We start from the raw sequence: 26,155 nt of genomic DNA, 5'->3' as shown, positions 1-26,155 counted from the left end.
GACTGAGAGGGGATAATCCAAACTTTTTTGTGATTCATAAACCACTCCTTTGCAATTTGGATAATAGATCTCTCTGTCGCGTCGACTCGCTAAACTTCTGAGTTAATTGTAGCTCGTGCTCTTTCTTTCTCTCCTTTCAGGTTGTTCATCTCCAAAGAGGAGCAACACCCAAAACTGAAGGGAAATACGTCGTGCAGAGAATTAGGAAAACTCCTTTTTTTTCCTTCGGAGAAGCTGATTTCCTTCAGCAAGTGGGGAACAGTGGAGAAAATGAAGCCGAGCCCGCGGTTTTTCTTAGCTGTTTTTCTGTCTTTGATTCTGCAGACGGGGATTTGCTATGGGATAAAATGGATGTAAGTACCTGGCTATCTCGCTACATTTTTAAAGTCTTTGTAGGCATTGCTGGTCTCTCACCCGTTTTTGCAACTGCTATTCGAGGCACACTGTAAAGCCATTTAAAGAGCAGCAAGCGCTGCATTTCTCCGGGCATTCATTGATTTCAAGTGTGTGTACTAGGGGCTTGTGCTAACAATATGTCTCCATCTTCTTTCCAAAATATGCATGGTTTAGGCTCGTTTTTTCTTCTCATTGATACCAAACGAAAGGCACACACTTGAAAGCTCGCATGAGCCACTTAATGAAGTTTCTAGCGTTAGCTCCTGCCATGCTGGGGAACTCTCCCACCAGGACCGCTGCTCGTGCTGAGTAGGAGCTGAGAGCAGTAGGGACGGCAGCTAAGATAATGCCGCCAATCTCCAACCACAGAGGATGCTTGACAGATAACATGTTTTTTTTGTGGACCTTTTAACCTTTGGATTTCATGAAGGGTGTTAAAAATGAGGCGGGGGGGGGGAGGGTGAAGAAATACCAGGGAGCGTGGTCAAGTCTGGATTGAGTTTCCTTGGAGGTAATGTCACTGCAAACAAAGTGAAAACATCACTATCTCATTTCTTTGCTTAAGCAAGCAATCAATTAGTTGCTTACTGCAAAACAAACAAACAAGCCCCTCCAACACCCATCTGGTTTCATGTCCTCGACGAGTGATCTGTCTTTTCTACTCCGGTTTGAAGCTGTGCACAAAATAAATAAGGGGATGTGGGCTGGCCTCACATGAGCATCTTCCCTAAAAGAAAAGGTACAATAAAATGCAGTGCCAGGGAGAGTCTGTTGTGTAGGGTACAGTGCAGCAAGGTGAGGATCTTGGGGTTAGGTGGGGAAATTGGGACAAGAGGTTCCTGTTGTGCTCCTCCTTCTGTGTTACGTCTAATTCCCATTCCACTGTCGCAGTCATTGTCATCTGAGGCTCTCCCCACGCCACCTTTATAAAGGCTCTCTTGAATTCGGACATCTTCAAGTTAGATGTCTTGTTGGAGCCCATGTTTTCACTGCCCTGCATGCAGTCAGGAGGAAGGGGACCTTCCAGATGGCAATTCAACCTCTAAAGAGAGACATCCAACACAAACATCAAGAGATCTCCTCTGGAGATGCCATGGACTGCAGGGAGCTGGTCGAGACCACACATCCACCTTTTATACGCCTAAAGAGAAGCAGGGTGAATCCTTCCATAGGGTGTTTAAATGCATATGGACAGGCGGGAGGAATACTTAGCTACTTTAAGGCATCTTTCATTTGCTGTCTCCGTATGTTAAGGACCACCTTGGAAGTAGAGGAGGGTCAGGATCTGATTTGCTCTTCACCGTCTTGGCTTTACATCTTGTAGCAGTCACCACAGCTAAATTACATAGCCCAGCTATTTCTTTCTGTCAGCTTCCTTGGGTATTGAGGCTCTCAGCTCTGGGTATATCCAGCATCTTGCACAGGGTGGGCATCTCCTCTCTGCAGGACATTTAGCAACATGCCCATGGGCTGGCAGAGCCTGGACTTGTTTGCAACCTGTATTTCTATGCAGCACAGAAATAAGGCTGTTTTGTGGCACTCTGATTCAGCAGGACACTTATGTACAGACCCATAACTGAGCGGAGGGGCTCGCTTATATGCTTGGCATTAGGGTCCTGCTTAAGCAAGATGCTAAATCCCCAGTGAAAGGCCTGGGTTCCTTTGGTGGGCAGGGGCAAGATGAGCTTCAGAGGGAACCTGATGGCACATCGACAAGCTGTAGACATGAAAAAAGGCTGGAAGGCAGGGCAAAGTCCGTAATAGCTTTGCTGGCAAAAGCAGCCTTTCAGCCCATAAGTGATTTTGGGGATGGGGCTGGGGGGGAGGCAGTTGGAGGAAAGACACTGTTGCCACTCCGCTCCTCCCCTTCCCAGCAGACATATCGCCCCTATGGAAAAGTGAGTGGTGAAGAAGAAAGCTGGGATTAAAGTGGCATTTGAAGCATGAACTGCATCCAGATGCGCCGCCGGGGCTCCCTCACACCTGTTTAAAACCTGGCAGAGACCTGCACTCCCGGTCCCAGGGCACTTCACAACTGGGATGCTGCCAGCTGGGATTTCACAAAATTATGGGGTTTTTTTTTGTTTTCATTTGCTGTTTCTCCTCCCTTCCCCACCCTTGTTTTTCTATGGAAACAGGGGCCAGTTTTACCCCCCTCCCCATCACTCTCTTTTCCCCGCTGCAGCAGTGCTGCCATCCTCAGGGCTAGGGGACCGTCCTTGGAAATCGTGTGGGTAAACTCTTGGTGAACGGAGATCGATGCTACTGAATACCGAGCAATACCTTGGAGCTGCAATCCCAGCCCTGGCCTCACGTGCTGGGTGCTGTACAACCAAACCCTGCCCCTTTCCTCTCGTGCTCGTGGAAGGAGAGAGGGGGGAAAAAAAAAGATGGGATGAAGAGGGAGCAAAGTGCTACAAGATGTTTTTGGTCATGGGCTTGTCTCAGCGGTCTGCTCGCTGGGCCGTTGTTGTAGGCATGGTGCCAGAGGCAAGCTTCAAAGAGGATTTGGGAGGGGAGGGGGAAGATAAGGAGGTTGGTTTTGCCAGCCTGGGGAAGAGGGAACGACTGATATGAAAGGCGATAGGAAATTCAATTTTGATTCAGAGCGTGATGTAATTGCAGGGGGAGGGGGAGAAGAAAAACACACTTTTCAGTCGTTTAGGACTTCCCTGTAACACAAATATCCCCTGTAAATTAGTAAAAGAGGGGAGAAGGTAAAAGGGAGCTATTTGTTTTATTTCATTTGGCTTATTTTTATGAGTTCTGTGGTCCAGATCCCCAGCTGTTGTAAATCGGCACCGTGCCCTTCCCTGCCGCCGAGGCGTGCACTGCTGAGCATCCAGTGCTGTGCGTGGACAGTCAGTGTCTCGTAAACCTGCTCTTGCTGCTGGAGAAACTTCTTATTTTGGCCTCTTCTGTCCAAGCTCCAGGGAGTTGCTTAGGTGTAAAGTCAGGGTACAGAGAGACCTTTGCAGAATCAGGGCTGTCGTGGCAAGGCAGCCTTTCCATTCAATGCATATGAGCCCCTGAGTCTTGTTTTTGCATGCTGCTTTTTGCAAACGCTTTCCCATCCTTAGAGCAGTTTTTTTTTTCATTGCTTTACGGTTCTCAGAGCTTGTTTTGCATCACAGCGGCTGGGGAGGTGAGGCAGCCATGGGTTTCAATGGGAGTTGTCTTAGGGCCAATGCATGTAGGAACTCTATCACCTTACCTTTTGCACTCCCTTTAGCTTTCCTAGGGGGGCCTTGGGTTTGGCCAAGCAGGTTGCTGAAGCAACTTGTTGAGTAGAGCTGAAAAATAGATGAGCACTAGAGGGAGCTGCGGCCAGATGTTCATGCTGCAGATGTCTGCAGATGTTGGGATGCGGCTTACAGGGCACTTCAGCCTCCCCGAGGCTTGGCATCTCCTCTGTCCAGGTGCCAAGTCACAGATTGGACTGTCCCTCTCTTGAGCGTCACCCTCAACGCAAGAGTGGTTGCAAAGAGGCTGAATGCAGCAAGTGTTGTTTTTGTGTGGCTTGCAGGATCAGTCTGTGACAGCTAGTGGTGGCATTAGGAATCCCATGGTTTTTAGGTGGAGCCTGGTCACTTTGGGAAGTCCCTGCCTGTCCCTGTTGTGATGGCCTGGACATGTCCCATGCCCTCTGGAGCCATCCCTAGCTGAAGTGCTGTCCCCAGCTATGAGGTCAGCTTTGCTGCACAATTCCCATGGTTAAATCACAGCCCTTCAGGAGCAAAAGGTAGCTCAGCCATGCATTTTGGTGAACCCGGGATGTCCCCCAACTCACTGACCTCGAGCAGCACCTCAGCCTTTCTGCAGCCAGCAGAAAGCAGGGGAGAAAATGGAAAGATTTTGTGCTTCCCGGCAGCTCCTGCTTCTCTCCTTCAACCGGGGGGGGGGACTGGGACATCAGGGCACGGGCGCCTGCGAGGAGACCGTCTGCCTGGCAAGGGGGCTGCTAGATGAGCTGCCGTGAAAGGACTGCAGGATGGGGACGGCGGGAGGGGAGCGAGCTGGGGGCGAGGAGAGGGGGGACACAACAGCTTTGAAGTTTGCTCTTCAGTCTGTAGGCAGCTCGGGAAAACTTGACAAAGCTCCACGGCCTTCCTTGGCGCTTGGTGAGCCAACTCGCCGCTGGCATCGACTTCAGTCGAGCTTGGGCTGGAAGTCAATGGCCTCGTGCCCACTACTGCCAGCACTGGATTTGGCACCGTATCTGAAAGCAGCTCTTATTTTAAGCTTTTACTTCAGGGTTGGGTTTTTTCCTCCCCAACTCCTCTCCCTCTTCCTCCTCTTTATTTCTTTTTTTTTTTTTTTTTTTTTTTTTTTGCTATATAAATCCCATTTCTCTGTTTGAAAAGGCTTTGCAGAACCACTGGAAGCATTTACCAGGGGACATGGTGGCTTTCCCAGCTCTTGTGGTCCCCAGACCAGGACTGATGCAGGGCAGGGGCACGGGCTGCCTCTGACTACCAGGAGCTTAGACAAGGCATTTGTAACAGTCCTGTGAGCCTCTTCCAATTGAAAACCTGAGAAAATGAGGCTCCTGCAGATAAAAAAGCCTTTAATGAGATTGAATGCAAAAAAACCCTAATTGCTGCCTCTCTTTATTAAAGTTTACCACACACTTCACTCTCCAGAGAAGTGTCATTTTGTCTAAATCTTTTTGTTTCGCCCAAATCCCTGCAAGATTAAGGGATTTAAGAACAGGCATAAAAAAGAGAGTGCCTTTGCAGAAAGCAAAGCGAACAATTTGGAGCAGAAGTTCATGGTTTCACCAGCAGTCCCTCTGTGAGACCTTCTTGGGTCACATCACACAAGGGAGGATGGGGAGATGCCCTCCAGAGAGAGCCCACATCAGAAAGACAGGAGATCCTTCCACCCTTTAAGGGTATTTTAACGGGCACCAGTGCTTCATTGCTCAGTTCAAGGAGTTTTTCTCCCTTTGGCTTGACCAGGAGCAGTGTCCTACGCACAGTGGTCCCTGTAAATCAAACCGTGTATGGCTTTCATTGATGTCTGCTCAGATCTGAAGGTACTTCTCCCAAGCTGCTGCTCCTATGAATAGTCTTCTCATGGAGGCCAGATCTGTAGGAATGGGCCCATACCTCTCAAAGGACCTAACACTGTAGAGCATTCATGTTTTCAAATGAATTTATTAACTGCCTGAGATAATTAAAAGAGTAAACGAAAGTCATGATCCATCCATGCATCATATTTCCTCTGTAATTACGTTTATGGTTTTCTGTCAGTATCCATAACTTCAATTGAAAGCCCTGCTATGCTATATATAAAGCAGGAGATGTTTGGTTTGGGTCCTGTTTATTTAAAGGGATGGGTCAAATATGTATATTAAAAAAAAAAAAAAACAACCACCCCTCAGTTGTCCTCAGGTTTCTGGAGAATGAAGGATGGGGCAGGAGAGTCAAGGGAGGAGAGCACGATATTAGCAGCAGAAATCAGGGAAAAGCAACATTTATAGGGTGGCAGCAGGTAAAATCCCCATATGCTGCTTCTCAGATGAAGGGTGGTGAGTCCAAAGAAAGATGTTTATCAGGGATTTTTTCCCCTATTGAGGGCTAAAGGTTGTTCTGCTAACTATGCCCTTGAGGGCTGCTTTATTCAGGCTGGCTGTGCCCCTTTGGCTCCAGTTTCCCTCCCAGTGCTGGTGGTCAATGGAGACTGGGTGGAGATGGGATGGACACCCCCCACCAAATCCCACCATGGACAAGAGTCTTCTGGGAGAAGGTGATTTCCTTTCCGCTGCCCCATGAATGGACTTTGTTCCCTAACAATGTCTTTTTCAGGCAGTGAGCATCCCTCCCTGGTGCTACCAGAATTTGGGGAGCGGGGAGGGTTGGTGCCTTTCCATGGGCAGGGTTTAAAGGAACAAGGGGTGGAGAAGACATTTCTGAATGTAGGACAGAGACTGAGTAAACCTGGGCTGTCAGGGCATGGACTAGATGACCTAATAGGCCTCTCACATTCCTGATTTGTGATTTATAAAGACACTTTTCGGTCTCGGCAAGGGAATCCAGCAACTGTGAGTTTTCTTTTCCATCTCCATTACCCTTTACTTTTTCCTCCCGACACTTGGAGATGTTTCCAATTATAGGTTCTCACAAGCAAAGGCATGAAGTTCAGGCCTGGGAGATGTTCAGAAAACACCTTTCTGCATCTTGCATTTTTATTCTTGGCGGGCTCCCTGGAGCTCGGCTCATTCGACGAGAAAAAGCCATTGCTGCCATTTACTGAGTTCTCCCCAATGGGGCTGCGGTCCTTCCTTTCTAGACTGTCTGGCAAGTATTTTTCCCTCTTCCACGAAGTGAATTTCTTGTTCCATTATAAATCTGCTTCTGTAATGGTGATCATTTCAGGTCATCTGTAATAACATGCTGTCATGGTATCACATCCCCTTTTTTCACAACGGGGATGAGTTTTGATCTGAACTCAGCTGTCATCCCAGCTTGTAGGTGATTATTTCTGCTGTTCCTGACTTGTCTGTAATGGTGAGATGCAGGTGCCTCAGTGTAGGCTTCAAGATCCTTTAAAGATGCCCGAGACCTCTATGCAGGGCTAGAAGATGTGGTGCAGGACCTATGAGATACATGCATCCTTCTGGAGGGCCAGGTGAAACGTCCCAAGACCTCTGAAGTGTCACTAGGCACCTCTGATTAGAAAACGGAGTTGGTGCCCCATGGTACAGCATATCTCAGAGACCTGGAGCATTCCTCATCTGCCTGAAGCTCAGGCTGTGAAGCTCTCTCATTTCGCCTGCCTCACCCTGCCTGCTTATTTTGCTGCTGGGACGTACTGTGCTGGAGTATTTATCATATTTACTCTATCAGTGACGAGCTGCTTTGGCCTCTTGCCTGATTTGCATTTCAGCCCATTCCTGAGAGCTGCTGATAGGCTTTCTGGGATAAGTTTTCACAGGTTTCTGGTGCTAAGTGCTAGGGGTTGGACTCATCTCACCCAGCTCTGTGCTTATACAGTCCAGATGTCTGCGTCCGAGCTCGGTACCTGGGTTCCTTCTATAGCCAGAGCAGAAAATGAGCACTTCTAGGGCATGAGTTATCTTATCCTACTATAGATCTTAAAAGCACACCAGGCTGATTACTCCCTAGACGTGGCTTTTTCTTTCCATGGGCTGAAGAAGGACCCTGAAGCACTACCGCGAGGTCCACACTGTAGAGGTTTGCAGTCAGGTGACATTCGTACTGTCCCAAGACTCATGCCTCTACTTTCAAGGACATGATATATCAGAGATACCTGAGCACCCAGAATATCACCAACAGGTTTTGTCTCCACCAGCTCAGGTCCAGCACTGGTACATGTCTAAGACAGGATGTGTTGCTGTCTGGAGGTGCCCTTCTCCAGACAGGGAGCATTGCATGAGCAATGGTGTGCAAGGGACCGAGATGAACTACAGGGTAGAATTTCTGACAATTAAATACTCCACTTTTTCCTTTCCTTTGAAATTTACTGGCCAAAAATTCTGTTTGCTGTATATTTAATGGACCTCTTTAAATATATGTATGATGTATATATTTACATAGCTAGCAGAGTGGTGGTTTCCCTTCCAAGTTTGCCACTGATTATCTAGTGCCAGAAATGCCAAACTCCAGCCGCTTGGGAATTTTTCAGTGCAGACTTACTCAGCCCTAGCAAGGACTGTAGCCTTTCCCTGCTGGAAGAGCGGTTGGGGTTAGCAGTTATGCACAGCCTGGAGAGAGCTCCAACATACACAGCAGCTGGTTCAAGCCAACCTTGAGGGAGCTGGTGGAACATAGATGTGTTTTCCTGAAAACCGGAGATCAGAGCTAATACCCCTGCTCTTGGTTAGGGCTCAATTTTAGCTCCATTTCCATCTCATTTAACTTCTGAAGGATGTGGATGTTACAGTAATAAAGTGAAATGCACCCAGAAATGTGTCTGCTAATAAGCCAAACTAACCAAGATGGCTTAGGATGAAACTGAAAGGCAACACATTTAACAAGGAGAGAAGGAAATATGTGTTAAGGCAGTTGTGTTGCCAGGATCAGATGCCAGTTATGGATGTAGCCAGCTAGAAAGTTGTTTTATGGGAATGAATAACATTTATGACTACCCTAAGCAGGTCATAAAGATACAAAGAGAGTTACACACCAGGCTTCTGCTGATCGCTGTGGGTGCTTGGGGAAGAAGAGCACAGCCCCATATGATGCATGGCAGCATTTGTTTTTTTCTTTTTTTACCTGGAAATGTTGGCAATTGCACACTAGAAGAACCAATGGGGTCTTTGGGGTGGTGTTGGTTTCTTCCAGTAACATACGTGCTGGTGCTAGTGGATCCCTCCTCAGTTTTGACCATGGTACTCTCTTTGCACATACTCTCCTTGTGTTTCTGCACTACATTTTTGGAGACTAGAGAAACAGACTTATCTACGTACAGCAGTGATGGAATTGGTGGAGGCCATTAGCATTAACTCTAAGGGAAAGCATCTGTTTTGCAAACTTGGTGGCTTTTCCCTAGGCCTTGCAGGGGATTTTCTCCATAATTAATTACATGACATTTAGCATAATCCTTAGAGAGTGTGTGAGACAGATGCTGAATGCAAAACTCTGATAACACCAACTTCACTTTTTTTTTTTTTTCTGAATACCACAGTCTTGGAAGACCCAGCTTTCTGTTATCGTGGAACTGATGGGTCATTTTTCACTCTGTTGGGAGGTCTGTCCTCTTCATTCTTCAGCAAAAAAACCTTCCCGTAAGGATTTACACATTCAGTCAACTTGGCATATGCCCCAGGAGCTTTGTCCAGGCTCCCCTAGAAGATGGAGAGAAATGCGCACTTCTAGAGGGTGTTTCTTCCCACCTACCTTAAACACCTACTTTAGATGAGATAAATCACTCCTAAAAGTTGCTCACCTCTCTCACCAGCTTAAACTAAGCACTAATTTACAGGTAGCTAAAATTAAGATGAACACAGGCCAAAGCATTCACTGGACTGGAGGTAGTGGAGAAATTAATATCGACCTGAAGATTAACTTTTTCGCAGGTTTTAATGCCTCTTTGCATGTGCTTGTCTCCTCAGAGCTCTGTCCAAGACTCCTTCAGCTTTGGCCCTGAATCAAACCCAGCACTGCAAGCAGCTCGAAGGCTTGGTGGTTTCCCAGGTGCAGCTGTGCCGCAGCAACCTGGAGCTGATGCAGACCATCATCCAGGCGGCACGGGAAGTGATAAAGACCTGCCGTAAAACTTTCTCAGACATGCGGTGGAACTGCTCTTCCATTGAGCTGGCTCCTAACTACCTGCTGGACTTAGAGAGAGGTAAACAGCAGTGCTGGCTCAGCCGGGGACATGAGTGAGTAGAGTCAGCCGGTGTTGTGTGTATGCGTGCTGGGGCTGGGAAAGGGTTGTGCTGCCAGGGGGGACATGAAGGGACTACATAGCCTAGTTGCCCTGTTCTCTGAGACCACATTTATCATTATGGTGCCAGTCATGCCCAGGAGCTCTTGAATCCAAGACCTGGTCTCCTACAGCTCTTACAAAGCATGCCACCAATATGGTCTGCTCATCTTATTCAGAGTCACGGTGCACTCGCTCACAGCTGTGGAGCTGCTGTTCAGGGCATGCAGACTTGTCAAGCAGCACATGCTACACGTGAAGCTGCACAGTGAGCTTTCATGGCTCAGAGCATCCTTGCATGCTCATGCTGCAGCTCTATGGCCTCCCACCACCTCCCCCAGCTCCATGCATGCCAGCTCCATGACCTGCTGGCAAGCAGCATCCAGCACAGGGGTAAAAGGAGGCAGGAGAGTCCATGGGGGGGCTTCTTCATGCACTGCAATAGCAGATCACACCACAATGGACAAGTTGCATAAGTCCATGTGCCTCCTTGCCCTGCTGGGCTGTTGCCTTGTGTTGAAGAGCTCACTTAGGAGATGTGCTCCAAGCTGGTGATGCCATGGGAGGTCTCAGCTGCAACGAGTTGGTGTGTTTGCTGTTCCATGGGGTACAGATTGTGTGGGTCTCTTTTTGGGAAGCATTTAGCTGTCTCAGGAGGCTGAGCTGGAGTTCTTGTCTCTTCCAGGCACAAGGGAGTCAGCATTTGTGTATGCCCTTTCTGCTGCTGCCATCAGCCACACCATTGCCAGAGCCTGCACCACCGGGGACCTCCCTGGCTGTTCCTGTGGTCCCATCCCAGGTGAGACACCTGGACCTGGGTATCGATGGGGAGGATGTGCAGACAACCTCAACTATGGTCTTATCATGGGGTCCAAATTTTCAGATGCTCCCATGAAGATGAAAAAATCAGGATCACAAGCCAATAAACTGATGCATCTGCACAACAGTGAAGTAGGGAGACAGGTAACAAATCCACGAGAGTTATTGTAATTGTACAATCATCTGTAGTGGTCGGTCGCTCTGTGAGGTTCAGTGTCTCTATCAGCTAGCGAAAGGAGCAGGTTTCTCCCAGATTGCTCTGAACTCCTTTGGCCTGCTGAAGACTGTGGCTATATAACTCACGCTGGGACTCAGGAGGTCCTGAATGCTATTATCAGCCCGGTATAACTGTGGGTGGGATGTCTCATTGCCACCCTTGCCAGAGCCAAAGATGGCTCTGGCTTGCTTACCCCAGGAGGTGTGGTGGGGATGGGTCCCATCGTGCTCTGCCAAGGGCGTTGCACAGGCCAAGTGCTGTGTAAGCACGGAGGATTATCATCTGCCTGACACATCCAGCAGCAGCTGCCTCCCAGCCATCCCTGCAGCCAGGAGGGCTGATTTTTCCTTTTCATACTGCTTCGCTAGTGGTTATTCCCATATCTGGGAGAAGCTGCTTTTAACAGCTTGCATCGAGTGGAGGGATAATGCTTACCATGAGCAGTGCTTGGTGTGTACCGAGGTGCAAATCCCTGTCGCAGCCCTCCATGCAGCTGGAGAAATGGGTGGGGGACTGTAAAGGCAACCCCTGCACCCATCTCTGGGGCTGCAGCGGTTTCCTAGGCTGGTCCTACCACACAGCTTAGTCCTTCCAGGGCTGCCTGTGGCTGACCGCTGAAGTAGATAAAACTTGGAGCGTGTTGAGCTCATTGGCAGCTGACTGTAGCTACGGGCTGAACTCACCTTTGCAGAGCACAACCATGCAGAACTTGCCTCCCCTGGGTGTTTTTCTCTACCATTCCCACTCTATCTGTTTTTTTATTTTTGCAATGTATTGAGTTTTTGTTTTAATTGCAATGGGCAGACTTTGGTTTGGGAGACACTGTTGCCATGGCTGGTGCATTCACCCCTTCCTGGCAGTGTCCTGCCATGTCCTACAGAAATGAGACTAGTGCAGACCCAAAGTAAAAGGCTCTTTTGGCCCCATGGCCAGCAGAAAGGCAGGGTGAGGGTGCCCTGAATTCGTCAGAGCCTTGACATCTGTTACTCAAAGCCCAAAGCTGCTGGAGGCAGAAATAGATGTTAATTTTCTATTTATGGATTGCTTTGATTTTTCAGCTCCTTAGGAGTTTAGAGGGTGGAAATGCAGCCCTATATGGATATCTGATCAAAATTCAAAATACTCTTCTGTCTGCTGGCTGCAAAGGTGCCTTGGTGAAAGTAGTCCTGGGCTGATGGTGATCACTAAGGAGCTGTGGGATCTCATTCCCTTTGCACAGTAGCTACTCTAGAGTGACTGTGCAGAAATCAGAGCAGCAGTTCTTTTCGATAGCAGTCCCTGCTAAGAAAGTGCCTTCTTTAGCAAGTTTGTGGGCTGTTTGGAGGTAAGAGAAGGGCATTTCCTAACTCCTGCATTCCTTTTTGCAGGTCTTGAAAGCCTCTCTTGAAATGAAATGTAAGTGCCATGGAGTTTCTGGGTCATGCTCTATCAAGACCTGTTGGAAAGGCCTTCAAGAGCTGCGAGACATTGCATTGGACCTCAAAAACAAGTATTTATCAGCTACCAAGGTCGTTCACCGGCCCATGGGCACACGCAAATACCTCGTGCCAAAGGATATTGATATCAGGCCGGTTAAAGAAACAGAGCTGATTTACCTGCAGAGCTCACCCGATTTCTGCATGAAGAATGAGAAAGTGGGTTCGCACGGGACCCAGGACAGGTGAGGGTTTCTGCAGCAGGTGCTGACTGCACTTGGAGCCACAAAGAGGGAAGGGGAAGAGGGGAACATGTATGAATAAGAGGCAAATAACCGGGGAGGTAGCACATGCATGCAGGTAAAGGACACCTCTAACATACGATATGGTCTACAGATGCTCAAGACTATTAGTGGTGGCCATGGCCAAGACAAAGCTGCAAAAACCATTTGCGTTATACAGGCAAGCACAAGATACCTTTTGAAATCCCCCAGGCAGCTCACCTCCACAGGAACTTGTCATGATCAAGCAGCTGCTTTAAATTGTGTTGAGTCTTTCTAAGTCATTTCTTGCAGTCACTGCTGATGTCATGAGCTGTTACTCTACTGTAAGGCTCCTCTGAGTAGGCAAGTGTTTAACCCAATTCAGATCAGTGCTCCCAGGCATCCTTAAAAAAGCCCTGTAAAGTACAAAGTTGAATTTTTAGGGTTTTTATTCCACTGCATTTTAAAAAATCCAGGTGTGTTTGTATCGCTTATGTCTCTGCAGAGGAATTGCTTTATCCCATTAACATCACTGACTTAAGGGCATCATACCCAACCTCCACTGGGCACAGTGCTGTCCCTTTCACAGGCAGCAGCCATGCCTGTCTCTTCCCATCATCTGTTTAATTCCCTCCAAGACAAACCAATTCCACGTTTCAGCAGTCTGAGCATCTCTAGGTGGGCAGCAGACCCTTTGACAGTCAAATAATTGTGTATTTCCAGAATTTTGCAGAATTTCCAGATATTTTATTAGGTGGCTGCAGTGGCTGGGTTTCATGCTGTCTCGTTAGTCTGCTGACTTGGCTTTCTTCAGATATTTCTCATAATTGTTCTTTGCTCTTTGTGTTAACTTTGTGGTGGAGACTCAGGCAGTCATTTGCAAGGTGCATGTACGTGTCCTTTTGTGGGGTGTCTTCATTTTAACTCTTGTTGGAGGTAGTGGTCTTTGGACCACTTTGGTTCAATGGAGAGAAAGTTTGGCTGTAATGGAAATGAAGTAAATGACCCAAATGCAGAAAAGATACTCTTTGGATACCTTTGATTTGTGCGAAGTATTTGGTGAGGGGACTTTAGAAGATATCCTTTAGCAACTGCCATTTAATCTGTAACGACACTCTGTAGACAATATATCAGCGTTTACCTGGTGGAGATGATCAGGAGATGATGTCAGCTGAGTGAAACAAGTGTGTCCTTTTTGTCCTCTGATGTTTTGTGGCAGTTACAGTTTTATAACCTCCATTAGGACCAAAACCAGTGGCTGGACTGCTCTACAACAGTGTCTTTCTGGCAGCTCTGTGGTGGGAACACCAGGCTGACGTTCATCGCTGGCCCAGTGGTGGAGCAGTAATTATCAAGTGAAGATGTTTATGGGTCACTGAGGATTACAGGGAAAAAGCATGTGTTGAAGCTGGTTTCTGAGGGAAAATGTCATGTGAGTGGAAGTGATGTTTTTGTGGATTCGTATGGATTTTGACAAATCTGTGTCTTGAAAAAGACCTCTTTGTTGTGTCATTCTGTTTTGCAATGAAAAAATTGTGGAGGTTATTTAGAAATTAGTTTGATAGGAATTGCATGATATCAACAGGTTGGGTCAAAAACAAATAGCATTTGTTACAGATTTGCCAAGTAAAATATTTTCCATGCGCTGAAATCCTTTTAAGGGGGAGGGAGGGGTGACTTCTTCATCTAATTTCATTTTACAGCAGATTTTGCCTTTTTATCCCAGCTAAGGATGAAAAATATGTCAAGGTCTTGAATGATTTTTTTTTTCCCAAGGATAGGAAAATGTGTATTGCAGGCGTCCTTTTATCCCGAGCTGGGCGACAGCAGTGATTGTGAGCTTGCCAGGCGAGGGTCCATGGGAAGTGAGATTGAGTGAGGATTTAGAGGACCAAGATATTAAGGCAGGAGGGGATGACTTTCAAAAGGAACTTGTCAAGAAATACTCCTTATTCTCGGATGTACAAGACAGTGATGGCCGTGGGAGGGGAGGAGGGCGAGATAGTCCCGTGTTGAGCTGCAGGCATCTCTCAGGCCAAGTTTTAAGTTCATCTGTAGTTACACTCATTTTCATCGCTATCCATCTGCCAGCTCTTGAGATGATGCCTGGTGTCTCAAAATTGGGACATGTAACACAAGCCACAGCAGCCCCTTTTCTGCATTAAATTAGCAGAGGAAATAAGTGTAAAATGCACACAGTGTGTTTGCAGATCGATCCCTTCTTCCCGGGGGCAGTGGGGAAAAGGAGGGGAGCTTCCCTAACCTCCTCCTCCCATGGATGCATTTTTCCCTTCTCAATTTTTCTCTCACAGAGAGGACATCTAAATGTATTTTAAATGCGGTGGCTCTGTTCCAGCCGGCTGCGGGGCTGCAGAGATAGCGGCTAATGACAGGGATGAGGGAGAAGGAACACAAAAGGGATGCTGTTAGAAAGGGCAGGGAAAAATGCGGTTTGTGCTTATTCCACAAAGATGTAAAAAACGCTCGCATGGAAATAGCCCAAACAGGTTTTTATTTTATAAGTCAAGTCCCGGAGGCATCTTAACATTTTATCCTTGTGCACGTCAAATTTTTCTGGGGGGAGATCCCGCTGTTTCCTACTAAGCTAATTTTTAAAGTCTTTTATGGCAAATGCAATCAAAAAGGGATTTTTTGGGGTGGTCCCTTAGTTCATTTTCTCTCTTCTTCCACCACCTGCTTATTCCCTCTTTGGCTTTTTTCTGGCCATGAACGTTGGTGCAGGGATCAGCCCACGGGGTGTTACAGTGCAGACCCCTCTCACCACTCTGCAGAAGACCTTTGATGTGAGCAGCTTCAGCAGCTTTCCATCCCTGCTTTCTGCCTCCAAAGGGGTGCATAGGTGAGGAGACCCTATTAACAACCCCTTTTCCTGTTACTGGATTAAAAAATTCAGATTGCTGCATTTTTGTTACAAAAAACGTGTAGTTTTGCATCATATGGAGAAAAAGTCCTTTCTCCCCTCCCTCTCCCCCAGGTCTGGTGCTTGCTTAGAGCACGCTGGAAGCAGGACAGAGGTTGATGGCTAAGTTGCAACACCTTGGATGTATTGGGTTTCAGTGTATGCTGTAGGGAACAATCCTGCACTCGCAGGTGGGTGGGAGGGATAGTCTAATCGGTGGCTTCCATCTCTCTAATTATCCCTCGCATTATGCAGACTTATTGTGTGTTTTTTAGGCAGGAAAGGGAATTGAATTACCTTGTAGTGGAACCACGTGAAAATCCACTTGGAAAACGTGCACCCAGTTATTCAAAAGCCTTTCAGAGCTCTTCGCTGAAAGGATTTCAAAGCCTTCTTTGGAACAAGCCTGAAATGTTTTCTAAGACAGCTTGGCCTTTCTTAGTTTGTTGAAATTAGAAATGCTTTGGAAATCTGCATGCACCCAAGCGCTTGGGGTGTATGCAGATTTCAAAGTCAGGGAGCTGAACCCGAAGCTGAGATTTGAGGCCTCTTTGAAGTGCTCAAAATCTGATTAAGGAGCTGAGTTTTGCAACCGGTGTCCAAGGCTCCTGCAAACAGGCTTGCTGCAACCGCAGTCCTCATCCACTCCAGCCAAACTGCATGTGCTTGTATGCCACCATCACATTTTCACAGCCAATAAAAAATGGTCTGGAGAAAAATCTAAAGAAGCTGATCTGTGGAGCAGCAAGTGGATTGTACAACTTTCAACCCAACAAATTAACCGCTGGGAAAAAACGTGTATGTTCCCTTTTCAGAGCTTTCTTGGATAGAAGCACCCTATAACTCATCTTTTAAAAAGGTAGTTCAGTTTCTCCTGCTTGAAAAATTCGTTATCAGCTTCGAATAAATGATAAATAAAAGCGGATTGTAAAATTGAGATCTCTTTTGTGAGAAAAGAAGCAAAAGTATTAACCTTCTTTATCAGTAGGGTGCAATGTATCACATTTCAAAGGCTGTTTAAGGTCCCTTAAGGAACCCAAGGAGAGGGAAATTCCATCATGCATGCAGAAGCCTCCAGCCCCTGAAGCCTTGCAGAGATAACCGAGCTGTTTATTACTGATCTTTCCCAGAGCAGTCTTGGAGCCAAGAGAACGCTGCTCCGTCCTTGCTGAAGATGGGAAGGAGCTCTCTTACGCTGCAGAAATTGGGCTGCAGCTAAGTATTGATCTTAAAAGTCTTTTCCAACCTAAATGATTCTATGATTCTATGATTCTAAGTAGGCTTGATCAACCACCGCTCCTTAGCTGACTCACTTTGGCAATGAAGGTGGCCGTTCTTTGGTGGTTGCTCCTTGCTCACGTATTCATTCTTTTCCGCAATATAAAATACCAGTCTCCAGTGTCTCACGAGGTGTCTTAGGCCGGTATGTTTTCTTGGATAGGAACATGCATGAAGTTAGCAGAGCATGCATCTGCTGCCCGGTGGTGACTGCAAAGACTTAGTGGCTGGTGGTTAGATCTTTGGCATCTTGGTGGTCCCAACAGCAGGGCTGATCAAATGCTGCAAAGAAAGGATGCAGTGGTTTTCAGTGTTCGATGGCAGCCCTTTGCTTTGATACCACTTGTTTCCTGCCACCCTGAAAATATGCTTTGCATTGCCTGATTATGGGGGCAATGAGATATGATAAACTTTGGCTTTGACTTGCTTATAATGTGTATGATGATTTAGTTATATTTGGATCCCTTATCAGGTATGCCATCCTTTTTTCACGGGAACCAAGAAATGATGAATAACCAATAGCAAATCATTCTTCTGTGAGCACCCCAGAAGTTTAAACTGGAGGAAAGTCAGGAAAATAGCAGCTTTCTGTTCCTCCCACCTGCAGCAGAGGAACTTTCCCAGGGCAATGTGCTTATAGCTGGTGCCCATTTCAGTAGTTGGGCCAGCCATGCTTTCTTGGGCTTTTTCTCAGTTAATCCCTGGGGAAGTTTGAATCCTTCCCACTTTGAGAGACCTGGATTTGACCATAAAGCTTCCTGAACAGATTTGTCAATAATAAATCTATTGGCAAAAAGAGTAATTTCACACAGTAAAATTGCAGTGGGTAGTGAATTCAGGGGATAAAATTGCAGTCAGCTCTCCTAAACTTATTTAGTCCCTCTGCAACAAAACAGCCTTGGAGTTAGGGAATATCAGGGCTGGGAATTACTTTCCACGAAGCCTGATCTTTTTACAGAAACACAGCATCACTAAGGTTGGAAAAGACCTGTAAGATCATCAAGTCCAACCACCAACCCAACCCCACCATGCCCACTAAACCATGTCCCGCAGTGCCACGTCCACATGCTCCTTGAACACCTCCAGGGATGGTGACTCCACCACCTCCCTGGGCAGCCTCTTCCAGTGCTTCACCGCTCTCTCAGGAAAGACATTTTTCCTAATATCCAGCCCAAACCTCCTCTGGTGCAACTTGAGGCCTTTTCCTCTTTTCCTGTCACTTGTCACTTGGGAGAAGAGACCAACACCCACCTCTCTGCAACCCCCTCCTTTTTGGGAGCAAGACTGAACTGAGACCACCTAGGCTGTTACTGAAGATATTTGCCTACTTTGTTCTTAGAAACAGTTTCCCTAAACAACCTGTTCCAGGGTTTTACTATACTCAGAGTTACATTTTTCTTAATCTGTATTCAAACTAATCACTATCTGAAATCAAACTAATAATTTCTTCTCCTCTTTCCTCAGCATATAAAGAACATTTCCTCTCTCTCCTTTTTGCAATAATCTTTTATAGATGGGAAGACAGCTCTTCTTACAAACTTCTCTAAATCAGTTCCTTCGTCCTTTTCTATTTTCTGAACTGCTCCTCTGACTCTCTGGGGAGCATTCCCACATTTATCTGGATTTTTCTCAAAGTGTGTTGCTTACTTTGCATTTTAATCCACTCTCGTGAAATGCTCTCAGCTCCTTTTGCCCCAGCGTTATCCACAAATTTTTAAGCTCACTCTCTACTCCTCATTAATGAAAATACAGGCTGGTTCCAGGATCTCCCTTGACATCTCCTTGATGACATGTACTATTGATAACTCTCTTTCCTACAGTTGTTCAGTGTCAGTCTCTAGTCGTTCCTTGTGGATGAGAAAGCAATTTAAAAGCAGTTAAGATTCTGCCCTCAAAATCTTATATGAAGAAGTGCACTTTGATGTATTTTTAGCAATGTCCATTGCGTTACATACCTCCTGGGGGATTTGAATTATTTTTCTCTTTCTTTCTTTTATATACTGCTGTATGACTTGACATTACCAGAGCAACGGGCACTAAAGAAATGAATAGGAATTTGATTTAAAAGAGAAAAAATACATCACTTCTTTACACAGCAGTACTGTCTTCTGGGATTTGTGGCTGCTGGAGTTCATGGAGGCAGATGGTTTCCCTGAGGTCAGAAAGGGATGAGGAAAACCCATGGCCCAGATGCCCACAGGAGGATACTGAGATGTGTAGGCAGGAACGTACCTTCTATCATCCCTAATGCAACAGCCCAGGTGCTGGTGGTATGTGAGGAAAAGGACTACAGAAAGTGGCCAGATTTTTTTTTCCTCCCTGAACAGCATCTCCCACAGCCACTGGGAGATGTACTGGGCCAGGCAGGCAGTTGCTGTGACCCAGAATGACTTTTCTAATGTACTTATAGGCAGCTTCCACTTATCAATAGGACTGATGGAGTGAGGTCCCAGTGGACACCTGGCCCATCCCTGCCATCATATGTCATTATTGTGGGTGACGCAGTACAGAGTTGGCCTCAGTTTGGCTCTCAGATGCCAGTTGGGCAACCAAAAAAATCTATCCTCATAACTGCTGATGGGACTGAAGTGAACTGGAATCCACAATGAAATTAAGTATGACATCTCCCCATGGTTTTTAAAATGAAAGTCCCCCAGGACGTAACTGTGAGATGGCTTTGCCTCTCCATCTGGGGGAAGACTCTTAGAAGTTCTGGGATGTCCTTCACCACCGATGCTGAGGAGCCACCCCCACGACAAGGCTGTATGATGTACCGCAGTGTTTCTGCAAATGAGGGCTGGAAAGGGGAGATTTTGGACAGGGATTTGAGTGGGATTTGTCCGGTCAGTAGGGCTGACCTCCTCCCTTCTTGCATAAAGAAGGAAAAAGCACTGTGACAATGTGAAAGCCTGTTCCTGAGCCAGGACCTTGGCTGGGATTACAGCCGAAGCATCATTTTTCACCGGTTTTCCAAGTGCTTCTAGAGGTTATGGTGTTGTGTTAAGATGCAATCGCCTGCCTTCGTATTTTCTCTCTGAGGCTCGGGAGGAGGGCATTTCTCTGAGTTGCTGGAATCATGCTGGACCAGGCCCAAAACAAATGAGCTTGAACTTAACCCATCATTGGGGAGCCTGGTGAGATCGCAGCCGTGGGCTCTGAAAGCAGATGCTCGGGGGCAGCTTCTGTGGGTAAACTCTGGTCTTTGGGCTCCTTTGTCTTCCCCCACTTGCTTTTTGTATGTATAGATACAGCTGAGAAACTACCTCTGTTTCAGCTTGTTTAAAGAATAGTAAAGGTAATTCACCCGGGTCTACACTTTAAAACAGAAAACAAAATCTCCGGTTAGTGGCATTGTCCGGAAAGTTTTCTAGAAGCCCATTTAGGTTCAGGATGGAGTGCAAAGCTTTGTTTTGGCTATTCAACCCATCCATCCAGAATGTCCCCGTTCCTTTATCCAAAACTAAAAGAAGCTTGCTGATTTTTTAATAAGAGTTTGGTTTTTTCCTTTCGTTATTTCAGGCTGGGTGGGATGGGCACAGCTATAGAAAGGTGTATCTCCTAGCAGATCCACTTTTTTTTGCAAACCACAGGAGTGGGTGCAAGGAAAGGGAGATTCACAGGTCCCAATACAGCAGGTAGAAGAGTTTTTCTCTCTATTTGAATGGGGTAAATTTGACTGTTGGGTGCTTCGTACATTTGGGGAGTGAATGTCCTCAGTGGTGAACTGGAGTCAGGGTGGACCCGTATTCCTTTTCTTGGCCATTTTAATGAGCTCTCAGCACGAGGTGGCACGGATGCACTGCACATCCATCACCACGCTTCTGCAGACTCCCCATCCTCCCTCGGTGAACCTCCGGGCAACAACCTTTCCATCCACCGGTAAAGCTGAGTAAGGTTGTCAAATACCCTCCCCTCTTCTAATGTCAACACGCCTATATTTGAACCTTTGCTCTGAATATTTAATGCATTTACTAATACATTTATGAGGAGTCATTCCGAGGTTTCCTGGCGGAGGGGCCCCGGCTCGCAGGGGCAGTAACAACGCCTTTGGTTCAGCATTAGGCAAACACGCTCAGTGTGGTTGCAGACTTCGGCTTCAGTAGAAGCTTTCAAAGGTTTGTAAATATTTACACACACTCCCGAATGAGGGGGAGCCGGGGCGGGGGGGCCTTTAAACACTGAACCTGGAGAGGAATGCGAGTCAGAAATAACAAACAGGAGGCCTGCCTGAGTCAGAAAAAAATAAAGGAAGAACAAGAACAAAATCTCAACACCTCATTAATCCCGTAACTTCTCCTAAAGCATTACCTCATGAGGAATTCCTATAAATCTCATGGATTTGTTTTCATCTATTAATGGAGTGCTCAGCTCAGCTCATGCTCCTCTCTCCTTTCCCTGCCCCAAGCCAACCATAGAGTGTTTCTGTCCAAAATAGCCATGCAGGATAAGATTTAGGAGAGATGTCAGCAATTCCCCCACTCTCCAAACTGCTTTTCTTACAGTAGTTTCCAGAGTCCATCAAGTTCACAGCCCCATGGTGTTGGGTGCATAATGAGATCTGTTACCCTACAGCGCTCGTGTCCAGCCGAGCATCTGCTCAAACATGAATACTTCCAGCCTGGGGTATCTTTACAGCCCATGGAGAAACAGCATCTCTACGACATGGTTCATCTCATCCAAAAGTCAATGCCTTTTGTGCTTTCATGTCCAGTGACCCAACTTGGAGTATTTTAGGAGAATGAGATAGCTGGTTTTTGAGAATGGCTGGGGATCCATGATCGATGGATTAATGAAAGGGATTCCCCAATTCACGGGTTACTTCTGAAAACCTCAAGCCAGACGCTTGCAAGCGGACAGAGCGAGGGAACCCCACACAATGGCCGATTTATCCCAACGGGTCTGGCTTTAATTAAAAGCAGAAGCAAAACAAGCGGTAGAAGTCCGTGTGATATTTGGCGACTTGTCATCCTACACTGTGCTCCTGCCGTGCTGCCTGCTCCTGGGTCAGGACTCGGGGTGTTACAGAGCCAGCTCCCCGGCTGCTCGTGCCGTGCTGGGAGACACTCGAGGGGGGGAAAGTGCAGAGTCCGGCCCTGCTAGTATCAGTTGTGATTTCCCTGATAGGGTCAGGGCTGGATAGTGGCTGTAACAGCCTGCTTGGGAGCTTTCCCAGCCCAGAATCATTGGCATGGAGCCTGTGCAAATACTCTGACTGTAGGGTTCCTCCTCCATCCATTTCAGGTTAGGTAGTGTTGGACAAACACCGGTGTTTGTTCTTTAGGGTATCATCTTCTTCCAGCTCCTTTCAGACAGCTTTGGAGCCTGCCTGGGAATACAGATTGCTAGGGACTATGAGTTTTTGTTTTGGTGGAGGTATCACGATAGCTTTGCTTGTCTGCCTGTACAGGAGCTAGGTCCTGCCTGCTCTGGCTGACAGGCAGCCTGAATGCCGCTGAGCCCGAACTGAGAGTCAGAACAGGAGTTTAATGTTATTTTGGGTGTCAGAGCAGGTGATACAAGTGCAATCCTGGGCATCAGAGCAGGTGATGTGAGTGCAGCCCCAGGGCTCTCCCTGCCTCCCTTGCAGGTGTAGAGGGCTGCTTGGCTGGGTGCTCACCCCTGCCATGTGCTTGCTGCAGCTGAGATGCAACCGTGCTGGCTTCACCCAGCGCCTTGCAGAGCTGTCAGGCCCCAGCACCACCGCAGGACCCTGGTTTGGAAAGCCCTGCAGGGATTTGTGCCTGCTCACCGTATTTTCTTTCTTCCAGGCAATGCAACAAGACCTCCAACGGGAGCGACAGCTGCGACTTGATGTGCTGCGGCAGAGGCTACAATCCCTACATGGACAAAGTGGTGGAGCGATGCCACTGCAAGTACCACTGGTGCTGCTACGTGACCTGTAAAAAGTGCGAGAGGACTGTCGAGAGATATGTGTGCAAATGAAAACCCTCCTCTCTCCGCCCGGGAGCTGAGACGCCAGCGGCACCCCAGCACTATTTGGAGAAGAGAAAACATTTCCCCGACTAGACGTCATTTATCTTGTAAAGACACAGACTTGAAGAAAGATGGTAGGAGGAAAAAAAAGCAATCACACCAGTAAAAATAAGACCCTTAAAAGAACCAACCAAACCCACAAATGTCTCCCCCCACCAATAAAATGCTCTCTGGGAAGACAAAAACTCATTTGGGATGGTATCTTCTTCCAAAATATTTCCTATGGTTGCCAATGACGTCCAGCCATCAAGTGCCTTAGTATTTTGAGAAACAAAAGTAGAAACTTTCCCTGGGGAAGAAACGCAACTCTCATTTGAAAATAACTAAGGCTTACACCTTCCTATGCCTTCTAGCACAGGTACTGAGTCTGCATTAGGATCATCCCAGAAGGGAAAATGCTGCAACTTTTCAGCAATAACCGCCTTTGTTGCCAAAGACTTAATTTTTAACATGGAAGCGTCCACTCCTGATGATAAAGGTGGAAAGATTTCAGGTCAATCCCCTGAAATGAACAACTCATTTTAACCTTTTTTTTACGCAGGTCTGCAACTTTGAAGTTACTGCTGCAGGAAAAGCTGTCCTTGATTTGTCCAGGCTGGATGGGGTTTTAAATTCAGCCATGCAGAAAATCCCCTGGGAGAGAGTAGGGTACCCTAAGAAGGGCTTTATGGGGTCCACGAGATGGTAGTGGAGTGGTTAGGATAAAATAACAAAGTGAAGTCAAAATCCAGTGGGGAAAGTAAAAAAGAACAGCTCCTGCTCTCTTTCTGTCTTGCCCTTTGGGTGTGATGCCCTTAGTCACTGATGTTCTGTCACGTTAGGCCATCAAGTCCTTAGGGAATTACGCTGCTGCCTCTTTTCCCCCTGCAAAACTATTGGCCCAGCCCCAAGAAACTGCAGAGAGCGGAGCGGGTCCAGTCCCGGCTGTAGGGAATGCAGCCATGCAGGGCAGCAGTTATTCCCCGCAGAAAGGAGCGGGAACACGTCTGTCCTTCGCGTGGCCCTACCCTGACACGGCAGAGAACCACTATCTGTGGCTGTACATATTTTCTTTTGTATGCGGACATACAGAAATATTTATAAGATATATCTCGCGCTTTTGTCTACTCTACTTCCTACATAAATATATCTATATATTATAAACAAGCATTAACAATAGTATGAAATAAATGCTAAAGTTACTGGTGCAACAGCAAAATGTTAGACTATTATGTTTCACTCTCCTACTTGGAAAGCAACCCTGCTTTCCCTCCCAACAACGGGAGAAGAGCATGACTCGAGGCACTCGCTGGCGTGGGATAGATAAGTTCCTTTATTCCCTGTCTCCCCAGCCTCTTCATTTTGAGCAGAATTAGCCAAGATACAGTCAAGACAATGAAACAGAGCACTTGGAGAAAGGAAGAGTCACTGTTCTTGTTTTGCTTTTTATATCAGCGATCACTCTCGTCAGTAAAATATCCCAGTGCCCCCAAGGAGCTTAATAACAAACGTGACTAATACCTCTCATGGGTGGTTTGCTCCTTGCTCCTGTGTGTTGCAGGAGTTGCTCTGCAGGGGAGATTTTAGCTTAGGTTGGATTCCCTTTCTTGCTCTTTTTTTTTTTTGCAATGGGCATCCAGCACTGTGTCCCTGTTAGGAAAGGTGATGTTGGAGAAGGATGACTGCTCCGGGAGCAGAAGGCAGCAGAGCCTGTGAGGTCCTTCAGATCATTTTTGGGCACCCCGTTCCCCAAGAAAAGTGCTGTAAGCAGCCAGAAAAATCACTCCTACACAAATGGGAGAGGACAGTGCCACTTTCCTAGGGGGAAATATGTCCATAACACCGCAGTCTTCCTCCAAATCTTTTTTTTTCCCCACCCAGCCTCTCTCTAGGAGGCAACTCCTTCTGACATGTCTCTGAGCAGCCCTGGGGAGCTGGAGGAGAAAAGCATTGTGGGCTATAGAGCAAAACTGGAGCTATTTTCTACTCCTCAGCTACTCTGTTTTGCTGTAACGGGTTTGGTCTCCTCGCCTCCTTCCCTCCCCCAGCCACGAGCAGGCAAAAAGAGGCCTTTGGTAGTTTGTCAGTGGTTTGTGTTATTGTCACCCCATAAAAGCTGGTGGACTAAAATGTCTCTGCAGTGCGGTGTGATGAGTGGTGGGTGTCTTTACGCTGACATGCAGACAGGCTGGTGGCACAAATCCCACTGCTCTCCAAAGCCAGAATTTGGCTTCGTTTGATATGTAAAGAAATGGTCTACTTTCGTTCTTTTAAGGAATTTTATTTTTATTTCCAGTTTCTGATGAAGCCAACAAGGCAGGGATGTTCTGACCAAGGAAAAATTTGAGCATTTCAATGTTATTCTGTAATGACTCCTTTTCTTGCTGCCTTGCTGATGTCCTGAGTCTTTCTGCTTGGCGAAAAAATAGCGAGATGGAAGAAATGCTCTATGTGCACATTGTTTTCAGCTGCATTTCACTCCTCCGGTGTCAGACCCATGTTCTTCAGCTGCTTTTCCCATGTCAGAAGAAACCATAACTTTGCAGAGAATGAAAAGATGTGAGTAAGCCTACCAGGCATCTGCAGGTCCATCAGGTGGGAAATGACCCCTCAGCAGAACTTTAGCCACTCTGGTACCTCACGCTTTGTGTCTGCCTCTGAAGATGTTGAACTGAAATGGCTGCAGTGTTTGGAGATTTGCATTTTCGGGCATCCAGGCTCAAAATCTCTGCTGGCTCCCCTAGATAATCCATCATGGGCTTCATCTCAATATTGCAGCTTTGAGCTAAGAGTCTGTGTGGCCCCAGCCCATGTCCTAGGCTGTTGGTCTATGAATTAACACTGTTACACCAATTTTGCCATAAATCCTATGTTTCAGGGTCCTTCCGTGGAGCGGCTGCGCTCTGCATTAGCAATGTGCCCAGGGTGATGTGCCTTACTGAGATAGGAGTCGCGCACAGGGCAAGGTCTTGATAAACTGCAGCCTTCCTTGTTACACAACCCTGCTTCATCCAGCAAATTAGGGTCATCTCCGTCCTGACACTCTGGCATTTTCTAATTCTTCAGAAAATGGCTTTCTATGAGAGGGAGGCAGTGCTTTTTGTTTTCTTTTCCTTTTAATACGAACTAGGAATGAAAAGAGAGTCTATAACATGGGACCATACTAGTGGAACAGCTCATGGTGCACCTTGCACCTTGCAACCTGGCTCTGATGCTTTTCTCCTGGCATCAGCAGCAAAGCACAGAGAGGCCAGAAGAGAGAAGTGTCCTTGCTCTCAATTGCAATGCTCGGTGCAACAGGAATCCAAAATGTACCTGCCAAATGATTTTCTGTGCATGTGTGGCCTGAAGGATATTTGGGAGAACATTTGTCACAATCCAGTTTTGCAAGAGAAATATATCCCTAACGGCAGGGCAAGACCTTCATGTACCAGTCTCCTTCCCTCCCCCAGCCCCTCAGCAACCAGTTTTCAAGGCTTTG

The 26,155-nt window shown here is 47.0% G+C and overlaps 1 protein-coding gene across 1 annotated transcript; it reads left to right on the top strand.

Moving 5' to 3' along the window:
• The first annotated feature begins 219 nt into the window (after positions 1 to 219).
• WNT11 (Wnt family member 11) lies at positions 220 to 22,646 on the top strand. The gene is made up of 5 exons (XM_009816135.2): positions 220 to 353; positions 9,476 to 9,711; positions 10,475 to 10,752; positions 12,193 to 12,485; positions 22,470 to 22,646. The coding sequence occupies exons 1-5, from the start codon at positions 271 to 273 to the stop codon at positions 22,642 to 22,644; spliced, it is 1,065 nt and encodes a 354-aa protein (XP_009814437.2). The 5' UTR covers positions 220 to 270; the 3' UTR covers positions 22,645 to 22,646.
• The last annotated feature ends 3,509 nt before the right edge of the window (positions 22,647 to 26,155 follow it).

Source organism: Gavia stellata, chromosome 1 (assembly GCF_030936135.1).
Source record: "Gavia stellata isolate bGavSte3 chromosome 1, bGavSte3.hap2, whole genome shotgun sequence".
In the NCBI taxonomy this organism is placed as follows: domain Eukaryota; kingdom Metazoa; phylum Chordata; class Aves; order Gaviiformes; family Gaviidae; genus Gavia; species Gavia stellata.
The sequence above is the reverse complement of the archived record's forward strand: the minus strand, read 5'-3'. Positions and strand labels throughout refer to the sequence as shown.